We start from the raw sequence: 15,706 nt of genomic DNA on the forward strand, positions 1-15,706 counted from the left end.
CCCGACTGTTTGTGGGGACGCTGCTGTGCACAATTGACTGCCGCGTTCCGCCCATGAGATATACAATCAATTCACAGTATATTTTTACAGTATATTCTGTAGTATATACGTCCAAGATCCTCACACTTATGTTGAAATCCCTTCAGTCTCTGGCACTTCCCTACCTCTCTGACCTTCTCACTCCCCAAATCCACCACCCGGCGCCTCCGTTCGACCGGCCCCGGCTCCTGCTCGTCCCTCGCACCCTCCGCCCCGCTATCGGAGGTCGCACTTTCAACCACTACGCCCCGAAACTCTGAAACACTCTTCCCTCAATCCCGCTGCCTTGTCCCCTCTCCCGCTATACAAGTGCAAGTTGTTGTTATTCTGTGAAGCGCTTTGAGATTCGAAGACACGATAAGGCACTATATGAAATGCAAGGATTATTATCGTTATCATCTTAAAATTAGAGTTAGGGGCCACTTAGGAGTGAAATCAACACGCAATTTTTTTCACGCAAAGGGTAGTGCAAATCTGGAAGGCTGCCCTGGGTGATAGACGCTATGTTAATGCAAGTTGTTGTTTTACTTGCAAATAATCCTTGTGTGGCTGAGACCAGGTATTCCCACTGAACGTGCAATTGTAGCTCAACTGCTCAGATCTTAACCCTTCAAACAAGTTGGTTTCAAAAGATTTTAAAGTTTTCGAACCGAGTCTGACTCAGTTTAAAACGTCCCAACATTTTTTGTCCATTAATTCATTCATTCCGGAAATGCAAAAATCCATCGATATGTCGGTGTGGAGAGAAACACGGACTACAATCTCCAAAATCGGTGCCTTCAGCCACTGGACTACGCTGCTAAACTCTGGAACTCACTCCCTCAATCCCTCCACCTTGCCTCCTCCCTCCCCACTTTTAAATTCCGCCTAAAGACCTTCCTTTGTGATTGTACTTACGGTCACCCTGCGCCCCACACCCCGAATCGGGGCCAGTCAAGCATTCCAGGCTGCTAAACCCGCATAAAGAGCCCTACATAAATGCAAGTTGTGGTTGCAGTACGATCTCAGCAATCCGTGTGATGAGGAATTCCTCGAAAGAATTAAAAACCACACTGTAGTCTCAGTCAATGCAAATTGAACGGGACAGTAGACTTTGTCGTGATTAGCATCTCACAGCTTTGGAAACGACAGTGCGAGTGCTATAGCTGTGCCCCTGTTCTCCCCGTCTACTTTGCCTGTGATCCAAGTTTGGCTCCTGAGGGCCGGAGGTCACATTTGACAAACGCCTGCAGGGCACATAAGCAATATTTTATCCTGATCAGCCAGTCCCGATGCTGGGCAGAGCCAGAGCCCCCGGGGGACTGTCTCCTGATTGGTTTGGGGTCTGCATGTCGCTAGTATTTGCTTTGCAGATGATGAAGTTATGAAGTCCTGTAGCTCGTGGTTAAAGCGCTTGCCTGGCAAGCGAGAGGACCTGGGTTCGATTCCCATCAAGGCCAAATTTTGGGCCTTACTCCACATGCTTCTGTTCATCTAGCAGTAAGTGGGAGCCTGGTTGTTAGTTGATTGGCGGATTGCTTTTCCGGGGGTAATAATCCTTTCAAAAAAAATAGTTATAATAATAATTTGGTCACTTCAGTCTATGACTGTTTGTGGGGACGCTGCTGCGTTTCTCCTGCAAAATATGCAGTCAATTCACTTTACAGTATACTCCGTGAAGCGCTTTGAGAGGTCTAGAAGACGCGATAAGGCGCTGTATCAAATGCAAGGATTATTATTAATATCCGCTGGGCCGGACGCGGCTCGCAGGCCACCGGTTGCACCACCCTGCTCTAAGTCACGAGCTTGCACTGCACCAACCTTTTCGGCTCAGTTTCTTGCCGGAGCTCAGCTGTCCACTGACGTCGTGTAACCTGGTGTCCAGCTCGCTCTTCGAGTCTAGTTGGAGGTCATCATTCGATTTCCCTGGAACTTTTTTCACTGCAAACAGCATCACACAACAAGATTTGGAGCAAATACTTTGGTTCCGGTACACAGGTACAACACACTGAAAACATTACTCTAGTTTTCTGGCACTTGTAATCAGATGCAGAGGTTCAGTAAACTTAAACGGAAAGAAAACAGCTGAAGGCAATAAAAGCCTGTTTGACACTCTGTGATTTGCTCGTGAAGGGATTTATAACAAACTGTGGCAAACGAATGAAAATGCCCCCAACTCTGCAATAGTGAGGTCACAGTACCAGAAATAATCCAATAATAATAATAATCCCTCCCAAAAAATAATAAATTGGTCATTTTCAATCCATGACTGTTTGTGGGACATTGCTGTGCGCAATTGGCTGCCGCGTTCGCCCACAAATATACAGTCAATTCACTTTACAGTATATTGTGTGAAGCGCTTTGGGACGTCGAGAAGACGTGAAAAGCGCTATATCAAATGCAAGGATTATTATTATTAATCGTAACCAAAGAATAAAAATCTTGGTGGTTTTGAAGGGCACTTTTGTTTATTTATTTTATTTACTTATTTACAAGTTTATTCATTTAAAAATAAACTAAATTATTTGGAATGATTGGGATTGTTCTCCTCAGTTCTTAAAGAGTCCCGTAGCTTAGTAGTTTGAGCATTTGCCGCGCAAACGAGAGGACCTGGGTTTGATTCCCGGTAGAGGAAACCTTTAGGTAAGTTTCCCTACTCCACACACACATACCCGCCTCTGTTTACCTTGCAGTGAGTAGGAACCCGGATGTTCGTCTATTTGGGGGATCGCTTTTCCGGGCCTAATATTTCCTTCAAAATAAATAATAATTTGGTCACTCAATCCACGACTGTTTGTGGGACAGCGCTCTGCGCAATTGGCTGCCGCGTTTCGCCCACAAAATATACAGTCGATTCATTTTACAGTATATTCCGTGAAGCGCCTTGAAATGTCTCGAATAGGGGAGATTTAATAGAGGTGTTCAAAATTAGGAAGGGTTTGATAAGAGTAGTTAAGGGAGAAACTGCTTCCTCTGGTGGGTGGGAGAGTAAGCAGAGGACATAGATTTGGGCTAATTGGCAAAAGAAGTAGATGGGAGATGAGGAGAAACCTTTTTATTACAGAAAGCTGTTACAGTCTGGAATGCACTGCCTTCTCCTCTTCGATGCCCTCCAATCCGGTTTCCGCACCGCCCACAGTACAGAGACTGTGCTTGGGAAAGTCACAAACGACATCCTCTCTATCTGTGACCAGGGCTCCCACTGCCTCCTTGTCCTCTTGGACCTCGCTGCGGCGTTCGACACAGTCGATCACGCCATCCTCCTCCACCGCCTTTCCTCCGTCATCCACCTCAGTGGGACCGCACTGGCCTGGTTCGAGTCCTACCTCACAAACCGCCAGCAGTAATTCTGCACAAACGGCTTCTCCTCCCGCTCTCACCCGGTCACCTGCGGGGTACCCCAAGGATCCATCTTTGGCTCTCGTCAACGTCTAAAATCTCACGGCTCTCACCTCCTCGACCTCCCCCTAAAACTCTCCGAACCCGTACACAACCTAGGCGACAGGTTCGACCCCCAATTATCCTTCCTCCCCCACATCTGGTCCCTCACCAGCACCGCTTTCTTCCACTTCCGACACATTGCCCATCTCCGCCAATACCTCTCCCCAAAAGCCGCTGAAAGCCTGGTCCATGCCTTTGTCACCTCTCGACTGGACTACTCTAACGCCCGTCTCCCACCGACTACCATCCATAAAATCCAAATCATTCAAAACTCTGCCGCCCGCATTCTCACCCACACGAAACTCCGCTCCCAGATTCCCCCAGTCCTGGCCAGACTGCACTGGCTGCCTATCCCAGAGAGGATCGACTCAAGATCCTCAACCTCGTCTTCAAATCCCTCCACTCCTCTGCAACCCCCTACCTCTCTGACCTCCTCTCTCCTCAAAACAGTACCCGCTCTGAGATGCCGTCCGGCGTGGAGGGCTCTATATAAATCCAAGTTGTTGTTGTTGTTGCCTGAAGGGGCTGGTGGAAACAGATTTAATAACAACTTTCAAAAGCGAATTGGATAGATACTTGAAAAGGAAAAATTTGCACGGACATGGGGAAAGAGCAGGGAAAGTGGGACTGATTGGATAGCTGTTCTAAAGATGAGGCGCAGACACGATGGGCCGAATGGCCTCCCTCTGTGCTATAAGATTCCAGGATTCTATTCCATGACTCCTGTGATGCCATCCATTATTATTTCTCTCTAAGCCATCACAAACCCCCAACGTATAATTGCCAAAGGCTTATTACCATTGTATCATGATCATGGCATCACTACTCTGCCAGAGGACAGTTTGGTTAAGGGGTTAGCAATACAATTTAACAGGCGAAGTGAAGCATATTAATTATTACGTCTCGGAGACGTGAAAAGCGCTATATCAAATTCAAGGATCATCATTGTTATTACGAAGGAAATTAAATACGTCTGAATAAGCAGCCAGCGTTTTGACACTTGGGATAAGATACACGACAGACACCCTCCACTTTGTGTCCCCAAACATGGGTGGAACGAGGATGTCATGAGAGCAGATCATTCAAACCAACTGTACTGTGCTTAAGTTGGCAAACACGTTCACAAAGACTAACACAACCAGTACTGCTATGACTGACAGTGACAACATCCACACGACCATCATGGTGTGGTGGGGGGGAAAGGGAAAAGAGCAGGATGAACGTGAAAGCTTAGCAGCTGCTTTCTCGTCGGGTTCTCTTTACAAAAATGGTTGAAAAACAGGACGCAGATTTAAGATAATTGGCAAAAGAACCAGAGCGGAGACGAGGATTTTTTTTTTTAAAAAACCCAGAGAGTTTTTATGGTCTACAATACACTGCCTGAAAGTGTGGTGGAAGCAGATTCGATAATAGCTTTCAAGAGGGAATCGGAGAGGTACTTGAAAAGGAAATACTTGCAGGGGTATGAGGTAAGAATGAGTGAGTTAGACCAGTTGGTAGCTCTTTCAAACAGCCGGCACAGGCACGATGGGCCGAACGGTCCCCTTATGTGCTGTAAGATTCTATGTCCTATGGCTGGGTTGTTCCAACCTTTTAGCTGCTGAGGGTCGAATGCCCTATTTGAGAATCGTCAGCAGGTCCCGTGAAATAAGATCCTACGATTAAAATGACTGAAAATGTACAAATGTTTCTCACAGAACGAAGGGAAAGGAGGTAGGAGAGAACTACAGAGCATCAAGACTGGCTTGAAGGGGGAGGAGAGAGAGTTGCATCACACTGAGTGAGGCCAGGAGACTGGGACATACTGTAACGGCCAAGTGTTGGTCAGTAAAGTTTGTCTCAAATTCCATGGTGATAATCTCGTGTTTGGCCATCTGTTGCTTGAAAATACTTTGAGCGTCATCTTAAAAGCACAAAGAGGCTCGCGCACGCTTCAAGCCTCTCCAAGTGTTATTTAGCCACTGTTTCTCACACACGGACCCAACACTCAAACGGAATAACAATGGCCTTTGAAGCAGAGAAACGATCGGGGGATTGAGTGAAAAATGGAACTTAATTCCTTAGTCGATTCTTATTGTTGGTTCAGTATATGAAAGAAAGCATGGAAGAGGTGTAGGCAACGAAAATAATAACTTGCATTTACACAGGGTCCCTCACGCAGGCTAGTGTCCCTGAAGGGGGACTATCACAGTCGAAGAGGAAGGTCTTCAGACACGACCTGAAGATGGGGAAGGAAGGGGGGTAAGAGGGAGAGTGTGCCAAAGTTTTGGGGAGTAGTGGTTGAAAGAGCATCCACCGATGGTGGAAAGGAGTACACGAGGGACAAGCAGGAGGCTGGAGCCAGGCAGAAGAAAGACCTGACTATGTCAGCAACAGACTTGAGTAAAATCAGCACCACTGTCTGCCAAAGGAAACGGCATGTAATTCACAGCACGGGCAGGCAGTACTCATCACGCTCAAACATCCAGCTATTCAGCAGCTGGTAGCACAGCCTGATTCCACTGTGCCCTTACGGGTCGAGTCTATTTTTAAGCGTGTGCATCGGGCAGTAAAGATGCGACAGTCAACGGAACAGAAGCATCCTATTGTAATGAGAAACCACACTGGCTCGATTTGGTAGCTGGGTACACGAGTCAAAAATAAAAGCAAAACATGCCCTTGATTAGATAGATATTTGGGGAGGACAAATTTGCAGGGTTATGGGGAGAGAGCAGTGAGTGGGATTAATTTGGAAAGCTCTTTCAAAGAGCTGGCACTGGCACGATGGGCCGAATGGCCTTCTCCTGCGCTGTAGAATTCTGTGATTCTAGGAACAGATCGATTGCAGTTGACAATGATTACTGCTACAAATCATTATTGAAGACTTTTTTTTACAACAACATAGCACCCCTCAAGCACGTTAGTGTCCCAGAGCCCTTGACGGTGGTGCACGACATAGAGCCGGGGGAAGGTGACCATAGGCACAGTCGAAGAGGAAGTTCTTTGGACGTGACCTGAAGGGGAAGGAGGGTGCTAACATATCCAAACTTTCAAGGTAAATAGCAAACCCCATCAATATTGATCAGGAAAAACGGACAACTCATCATCCAGAGATATTGCTTCCCACTCCACAAAACAGGCTCGGTGCCAAACATCCAGCATCCCAGCCAGGCTGTCAAAGCAACCTCATGGGAATGAAGGCAATCCTAGAGTAGGGGAAAAATAGCCAAGAAAAAAGGCAGACTTGCATATCACGAACAGCAGTAAGTGTCGATTCTTTCAAGAATAAATGTGATAAGATTTCTGTTAGAAAATAGTATCTTGGGATACAGTATATAGTTTGGGACACGACATGTGCAAGCGACATGGTGAAACGAAAATGAGATGGGCCTCGGACTTCTTTCGATTAGCAAATTCTTATGCTCTTATGATGAGCTGGTAAGTAAGTATGAGAAGGAGGGAAGACTAGGTGAAGGATGCACGATACCGAATGTCACGGTAAGGAGGGGAGGAGACAGGTAGGATGATCCATTGTTGCATAAGAGACTTAAGGAATGATTGAAACGTATGAGGTGAAATGAATTGAACGTAATGAATCATTCTCTCTCTCTGCCAGCCAGTAGGAACAGCCCTTACCTTGAGGTTTCCGCGCCTTTTTCCGTAAACATGATGTAACGTATCGCTCCAGTTCTCGCAACGTGGAGGGTTTTAACGTCTCAAAGTCTATTTCAATCTCGTCGGGGTTTGAGTTCCTCAGCGAGGGCTCGCGGGACTGTATGATGTGGACGACTCGGCCCAATTTGTCGCCGGGAAGTTTATTTATATCCAGGCTCAGCTGCCTCTTCTCCTCGTACGTCATGGGCTTGCATTTGTCTTCCTCCTCAGAGTCATACACAGGACCAGGTTTGCTGTTCTTCAGGTTTCTGCGGAGAAGAAAATGGGGACGGAATTAAAACCCACCCTGCAGAAAGCCAGTGCACAAAGTGCAGGTTGTTTAATAACAACAACAATAATAATCCGTGCATTCAATATAGCGCATCAGCACGTCTTCGATATGTCTCGAAGAAAACAACTGAACTTGCAAATAAATAACCGCACTGTGCGGACATCCCGACAATGTTTAAACAGCATTTGCCGAAATAATATTAATAATAATCCTTGCATTTGATATGGCTCCTCATCGCGTCTTCGAGACGCCCCAGAGCACGTCCCAGAATGTACCGTAAAGTGAACTGACTGCATATTTTGTGGGCGAAACGCAGCAGCCAATTGTGCACAGCAGCGTCCCACAAACAGTCTTGGATTGAGTGACCACACTGTTGTTATTTTTTTGAAGGGATTATTACTCCCCGGAAAGAGATCCACCAGTTGACTAACAACCAGGTTTCTATTCACTGTGGAGTGTGTTTGGAGTAAGGAAACTTGCCTAAAGTTTCGCTCTGCCCAGGAATCGAACCTGGCTCCTCTTGCTTGCGAGGCGAGTGCTCTAACGACTAATCTACAGGACTTTTAGTTAGTGTACAAAGAGCACTACCAGTCAGTGAAACTGCAGAATAAGCTTATAATAACACTTGCAGTTGCTATGGCTCCTTATCACGTCTTTGAGACGTCTCAAAGTGCTTCACAGAATAAACTGTAAAGTCTAGTGACTGTATATTTTGTGGGTGAAACGCGGAAGCCAATTGCGCACAGCAGCGTCCCACAAACAGTCATCGACTGAGGGACCAAATTATGATTAGCTTACCTGCTATTTGCACTGTTTTTCTTTGACTTTTTTGGCTGCGTATCCTTAGCTTTGCTCTTCTTCTTCTCCACCTCCACCTCCTCTTTCTTTTTGTGCCTTTCCTTCTCTTTCTCCTTTTCCTTTTCTTTCTCTTTCTTCTTCTCTTCTTTCTTGTCTTTCTCCTTTTTCTTTGGTTTGGACAGTTGTGGTTGGGAAAGGGCAGCCAGCTGCTCATGTACCGCTTTCAACTGCACGACACAAACAGGCTTGTGAAAGTTAGGTTATACGTGCAGCAAGAGACCTCCAAGTAAATATGTAGTATTTTAGTGTGATACTCCTTGCATTTGATATCGCGCCTTATCACATTGTTGAGACATCCCAAAGTGCTTCACAGGATATACCGTAAAAAGTGAATTGACTGAATATTTTCTGGGCGAAATATAACTTATGCAAAGTATGAGTTATGTCAAACTTGCTCAGAATATAAACTCTTGAACAGGACTTGGGCAGATAAATGTACGACTTAGGCGATTAGACGATTTATGCAGATCAGATTTGTACGAGTATACCCTGTGAAGCGCTTTGAGACGTCTCGAAGACGTGATACGTCAAGAGGATGTCCCATTAGGTAACAAGCACCTGATAATTTCCAGGAAACATCTGCACCTTCAGCAGACAAAAATTGTCAACAAAAAAAAACCTGCATTCGCTCTATATCCACAGCATTTTTGCGTGGTGTAAGTAATAATCGTTGCATTTGTACAGTGCCTTATCACGTCATTGAGACGTCTCAAATCGCTTCTGCAAAGTGAATTCACTATGATTTTGTGGGCGAAACGCGTCAGCTGATTGCACATAGCAGTGTACCGCAAAGAGTTTGGACTGATTGACCAAATTATTATTTAGTTGAAGAAATTATTAAAGTTATCCGGGTTTTCTATTTACTACTAGGTCAACAGGCGCGCACGTGTGTGTGTGTGTGTGTGTGTGTGTGTGTGGAGTAAGGAAACTTGCCTAAGGTTTCGCCCTGGTTGGGACTCCAACCTGGGTCCTCTTACTTGCAAGGCGAGTACTCTTAACCACTAAGCTACAGGACTCCACATTATAGAAAATTTGCTTCAGGTATTACTCTGTCTCAACAGGACCTCCGTTCCCTTCCCCAGCTCCTCCAGATCCTTCACATTCAGCCTCTACTTTACAAGCCACGTTGCAATGCTGAATCACTGCCCCAGCCCTGGCTGCATTACAAATAATACATGGAGCAGACAAGACACGGGAGAAGTTACAAGTCATCGATTTCACTGAGGAGCTCAGGTGACACAACAGTGTAGCTCAGGTTGCTAATGACCGTTGAGACGCCAAGATGCAACTAATACCTTGCAGTTCGCTTCCAGCTACAGTTCGTACAAGATAATAATAATCTTAATTTGATACAGTCCCCACACTATGTTGGCTTGCAAGTAGCTGCTAATTAAGCTTTTCCATGTGGAACAGTGTAAAGTTGGTTTACAATGTCACTCAGCAGATGCCCACAAACAGTTGTGCACTGAGTGACCAAATTATTATGATTATTTTTTTTAAAAGGAATTATTACTCCCGGAAAAGCCATCCGCCAATCGACTAACAACCGGGTTCCTACTTACTGCTACGTAAACAGAGGCGTGCGTGTGGAGTAAGGAAACTTGCCCAACATTTCGCCCGGCCCGGGCATCAAACCCAGGTCTCTCGCTTGCGAGGCGAGTGCTCTAACCACTGAGCTCCAGGACTCCACAATGATGGGTGGTGCAATGGGAACAGGATGAGACCGTTCAGCCCCTCATCGCATTCATACTGCAATAGTTCATCCTCTCTCCACTTACACACCAGCAATTTACTGTCCAGCACAAACTCCAGCACATTGCATTAAAGAAATGTGGGGCCAGAGGAGAAACAAGTAACCCAGATACTTGCACTGACATTAATTACAAGAGGAACTTGTGTCTCTTTAGTTCCTCTCCCCCAACACACACCAAATGTGGCCCCAAATGTCAGTTAAAATTCAACATGCGAATACATTTTGTTCACTTTACATGCTAAAAATCTGGTTTGCCACCTTTTAAATTGACCGTTGGCAAGTCTGCGCCTTTGATGCGAGACATCCGGCATTTGCACGTACTTGGAAGGCAGTAAATAAAACAATACAACTTTATTACCCCTCACTTCCCTTCCAAAATCATGGTCCGCTACCTTCTACAAGCGACATGCTTCAGTCAACTGAGTGACTCAACCTCCCAGGATATTTGATAGGTGTCCAATATCCTGACACTGCCCTCCCAACATGAGACCAGGCAATCGCAATGTAAAGAATTTGACCTTCAGCTTCTCTGACTCACCCTTTGGAACGTCATCCCACAGTCCCTCCACCTCGCTCCCTCCCTCAAGGCACATCATCAAGACCCTCCTCTTCAGCCACCCTCTTACCCCTACCCTCCTTGCCCTCCACCCCTGATCCCAATCCCCAGCTCGGGTCCAAATCCCTGACTGTCCAGTGCCTTGGGACGTCATCCCGACTTGAAAGGCTCTGTGTAAATGCAATTATTTGTTGTTGTCAGTACAGACGCTGTGGGGCACTGGACAGTCAGGGATTTGGATCCGAGCTGAGGGTTGGGATCAGGGGTGGAGGGCAAGGAGGGTGGGGGTAAGCACTAAATAAAAACTCAACACTGTGACCTCAAACGTGTTCAGTAAAGTACGAATATTCATCGCTACAGAATATTGTCAAGGTCTGGGCAGTGGGTTGAGGAATGGATAGAAGGTATTTGGCTCCAATTTGCTCCCATTAAATGGTGATGGAAAAAATTATAATAATAATACTCGTTGGATTTGATATAGCATCTTATCACATGATTGAGAGATCTCAAAGCGCTTCACAGAATATTCTGTCAAGGAAATATATTGCACGAAATGCAGCAGCCAATTGCGCACCAGTGTCCAGCAAAAGGAATCAACTTGAATTGCTTTCTCGTGACGGATGCCAATCCAAATTAATTACACATTTCGGTACGTTTCAGAAACAACATCAGCTTTGCTTTATTTAAAATAAATGAATTGTGGCAAAACACTGCTGCACATCACCTCCACGGAGAGGTTGAAAAGCCAGTTCGGTGGCGGATGGTCTTTCCAGGGATAATTATCCCTTCATAAATTTTTTTTTAAAAATAATATTTTGGTCACTCAATCCACAACGGTTCGCAGGACGCTGCTGTGCGCAATCGGCTGCCGGGTTTCGCCCACAAAATACAGTCAATTCACTTTACGGTATATTCTGTGGAGGGATTTGAGACGTCTCGAAGACGTGATAAGACGCCATATTAAATGCAAGGAATATTATTATTAATTATATCCTCTGACAGGAATCTCCGGATTCCGATTATCAAAACACACTCCTCAGGTTTCTTCCTAGCCTCAAGAGTACACAGGCGTGTGTGTCTGCAGCCTGGCCGCTGTGAGACATGCTTGGGCAATGCTCCCCACTGGTCTGGGCAAGTCTATCTTGCACGGTACCAGGGAATCATAGAATCATAATATGATACAGCACAGGAGGGAGGCCATTCAGCCCATCATGTCTGTGTCGGCTCTTTGGAAAGAGCTTCCGAATCAATCCCACTCCCCCGCTCTCTCCCCATATCCCTGCAAACTTGTCCCCCCAAATAATTATCTGCTTCTCTCTTCAAAGCCGTTATCGAATTGGCCTCCACCACCTTTTCAGGCAATGCATTCCAGATCCCAACAACTCGCTGTGTGAAAACATTTCTCCTCCCCTCCTCTCCCCTCTGTTTCTTTTAACAACTATTTTAAACCGGTGTCCTCGGGTTACCGACCCACCCGCCAGTGGGAATAGTTTCTCCCTGTTCACCCTATCGAATCCCTTCTTCATTTTGAAAACTTCTATTAAGTTTCCTCTTAACCTTCTCTGCTCCAAGGAGAATAATCCCGGCTTCTCTCACCTCTCCTGATAACTGAAGTCCCCCATTCCTGGTACCATCCTGGTCAATCTCCTTTGCACTTTCTCCAATGCCTTGACATCCTTCCTAAAGTGTGGTGCCCAGAAAAGAACACAGTCTCGAGCCGAGGCCTAACCAGTGGGGGATGAGGAACTTCAATTATTTGGAGAGACTCGAGGCTGGGATTGTTCTCCTTCGAGCAGACAAGGTTAAGGGGAGACTTAACTGAGGTGTTCAAAATTATGGGGGTTTTGATAAAGAGTAAATAGAGAGAAACTGCTTCCTCTGGCGGGTGGATGGATCGTTAACCAGAGGACACCGATTTAAGATCGCTGGCCAAAGAACCAGAGGTGAGGAGAATTTTTTTTTACCCAGACTTGTTACGGTCTGGAACGCACTGACGGCTGCAGAGAAAGGAAAAATGTGTGGGGCTGTGGGGTAAGAGCAGGGGAATGGAATGAGTTGGAAGCTCTTTCAAAGAGCCAATAAAGCCACAATGGGCTGAATGGCCTTCTTCTGTACTGTATGATTCTATGATTCCATGTCCTAAGGTGGAGGAGTCCAACCTTGTGGCTGCTGAGGGCCAGATGCCCTATTTGAGAAATGTTTGCGCTATACAAGTAATATTTTTGTGTTTCCCGTCCAGAAAACATAACGTAACATTTACAGGTTATGCAGGGGGCGGGTGGGCAGATAAAATGTTTTGAGACGTCTGAAACATGTCCTGAAACGAAACCAAGCACTTTGGAACACTACCCTGCACGAGGGGCGCTGTATAAATGCAAGTTGCTTGTAATAATAATAATAATCCTTGCATTTGACATTGCGTTTATCACGTCTTCGTGTCAGACGTCTCAAAGAGCTTCGCAGAATATACTGTAAAATGTAGTGACTGTATTTTGTGAGCCAAACGCAGCAACCAATTGCATACAAGAGTGTCCCACAAACAGCCGTGACAAAATGATTGTTATTTTTTTTGAAGGAATTATTATCCCCGGAAAAGCGATCTGTCAAAAGACTAACAACCGGGTTCCTACTTAATGCTAGTTGAACTGCGTACGTGTGTGGGGTAAGGAAACTTGCCCAACTTTTCACCCAGCCGGGAATCGAACACAGGTCCTCTCGCTTGTGAGACGAGCGCTCTAACCACTGCGCTACAGGACTCCACCTTGTTGAGAGGGGAACGATGGGTGGGGGGGTGGATGAAATCGGCCACCATTTGGACCAACCACCCTGTCCTATGGGATCTGTGGCCCCTGGTCCTTTCAATTCACCTGTTCTTGTAGCTCAGCCAGTCTCTGTGCCCGTTCTTCCTCAGAGTCGTCTGTGCTGCTGTCACTGTCGGATGAGCTGTCACTGCTGCTGTCGCTGGAGGAGGAAGAGGAGGCCTGGGTGGCAGGAGGCGGCACAGGAGGAGGTGATGGAACCACGGGTTCAACAGGCTCATCTGGTATCTTTGCGAAACGCATCTCAAACACGTCCTGGAACCAAACCAACAGCACAACAACAACAATAAAAATAATAATAATCATCCTTGCAGCTGATATCACGTCTTATATGGTCTACAACAACAACAACAACTTGCACTTATACAACACCCTCCAGCCGTGGTAGCGTCTCAGAGAGCTTAACAGCAACAACACAACAACAACAACAAGATTCCATTTATAGAGCGCCTTTCACGTTGGGAGGGCGTCCCAAGTCGCTGTACAGTTGGGTGAGGACCCGAGCAGGGGGGAAATGGTCAGGGTGAAGGGAGGGAAGGGAGGGAGCGAGGAGGGATTAGAGAGTCGAGAGGGGAGCTGAAGGCACGGTCAAAGAGAAAGATCTTGAGACCGGCCTTGGAGGAAAGGGAGGAGGCGGCGAAGGCACTGGGGGATAGAGTTCCAGAGCCTCGGGGCTGAGAGCCCGGCCCCGATGGTAGGGCGGTTGGGGCGGGGGATGTGAAGCAGACCAGAGCCAGAGGAACGGAGGGTATGGGCAGGTAGGTAGGGGGATAGTAGGTCGGAGAGGTAGGAGGGAGCAAGACCATGAATGGCCTTGTAGGTGAGGATGAGGATCTTGAAATCGAAGCCGGCGGGAGAGTGGGGAGAGTGCTGTAAGCACAGTCGAAGAGGAGGGCTTTCAAGCAGGACTTGGAAAAGGGGGCAAGGCAGCAGGATTGAGGGAGAGTGTTCCAGAGTTTCGGGGCGCAATGGCTGAAAGCCCAACTTCCGATGCTGGGGAGGGTGCGAGGGACGAGCAGGAGGCCGGTGCAAGTCGAGTGGAGGCGCCTGGTGGTGGATTGGGGAGTGAGGAGGTTGGAGAAGTTGGGAGGTGCCAGAGAGTGAAGGGATTTGAACCACAAGTGTGAGGATCTTGAAGTTGATCCGTTCGATGATGGTCAGTGGAGGCTGGCCAGAACTGGTGAGATGTGGGTACAGAGTCTAGAGATCCCAAAGCGCTTCAGAGGATATACTGCAAAGTGATTTGACTGTAATATTTTGTGGGTGAAACGCATCAGCCAATTGTGCACAGGATACTATTATTTTTTTTGGAAGGGATTATTACCCCCGGAAAAGCGATCCACCAATTGACTAAACACTACTTACTGCTGGGGGAACAGAGCAGTAAGATACTGGTGTGAAATAATAATACTTGCATTTGATTGCAGCTCCTTATTACATCTCCGAGACGTCTCAAAGCGCTTCACAGAATATACTGTGAACTGGATCCACTGTATACTTTGTGGGCGAAACGCGGCAGCCAATTGCACACAGCAGCGTAGCGCAAACAGTCGTGGATTGAGTGACCAAATTATTATTAACGTTCACAATCAATTCAATGTAATGACTCTCACCAACCTGCAGTTTGCGTGCCATGGCCACAACCTCATGATCGGGAGGGTTGTATTTGTAACAATTGGAGAACATCAACCGAACATCTGCGGCGAATTCCTGAGCGTCGCCGTACTGTTTACTGTCCAATTTTGTCTAGAAACACAATAGAAAAATGGGACTTTTGAAAAAATCTTTTTATTACAAATAACAATCAGAATCCTATGGTCAGCTTCTGTGCTGTAAACATCCTATGAAATAATAATAATCCTTGCATTTGATATATCGCCTTATCATGTCTTCGGGACGTCTCAAAGCTCTTCACAGGATACACTCTAGAGTGAATTGACCGGTATATTTTGTGGGCGAAACGTGGCAGACAGTTATGCGCAGTAGTGTGAAGTGTAAGTATATACTGAGCAAATGGATTTTCTGATTAACACAATACTTGCTAGGTGGCAATTACCTGACCGACAAGATATAAATGATTAATTAACGGTGAAAACATTTCCTCATCTTCCCCCAAAGTTCATATGAAAAATGCTGGTTGTAAAGACGTATGTGATCATTATTTTTGCCTTTCAACGAACATACGAATCCCATGTGAAAGCTCAATCTTTAATACTCCTCGTAAGGAGTTTCAAAGGTCAGGCTTAAGTGTTTCATCGGACTTTCTCTCTCCCAAATCTCAGGGAGATGAAGAAACGAGCACGATGTTTACAAAGTGCATCAACATCGAACACGTG

General features: G+C 46.3%; 1 protein-coding gene across 2 annotated transcripts in view; it reads right to left on the minus strand.

Moving 5' to 3' along the window:
• The window catches only part of brd4 (bromodomain containing 4), a 97,141-nt gene that overhangs the window by 27,035 nt on the left and 54,400 nt on the right, over positions 1 to 15,706 (minus strand). For both annotated transcript variants that reach the window (XM_042344729.1, XM_042344730.1), the window contains exons 7-11: positions 14,988 to 15,116; positions 13,419 to 13,625; positions 8,183 to 8,409; positions 7,075 to 7,361; positions 1,840 to 1,959 (exon numbers count right to left, since the gene is read on the minus strand). In XM_042344729.1, the coding sequence (XP_042200663.1) occupies positions 1,840 to 1,959; positions 7,075 to 7,361; positions 8,183 to 8,409; positions 13,419 to 13,625; positions 14,988 to 15,116 (970 nt within the window). The remainder of the gene's footprint in view (positions 1 to 1,839; positions 1,960 to 7,074; positions 7,362 to 8,182; positions 8,410 to 13,418; positions 13,626 to 14,987; positions 15,117 to 15,706) is intronic.

This window comes from Callorhinchus milii, unplaced genomic scaffold (genome assembly GCF_018977255.1).
Source record: "Callorhinchus milii isolate IMCB2004 unplaced genomic scaffold, IMCB_Cmil_1.0 Scaffold29, whole genome shotgun sequence".
Lineage (NCBI taxonomy): Eukaryota > Metazoa > Chordata > Chondrichthyes > Chimaeriformes > Callorhinchidae > Callorhinchus > Callorhinchus milii.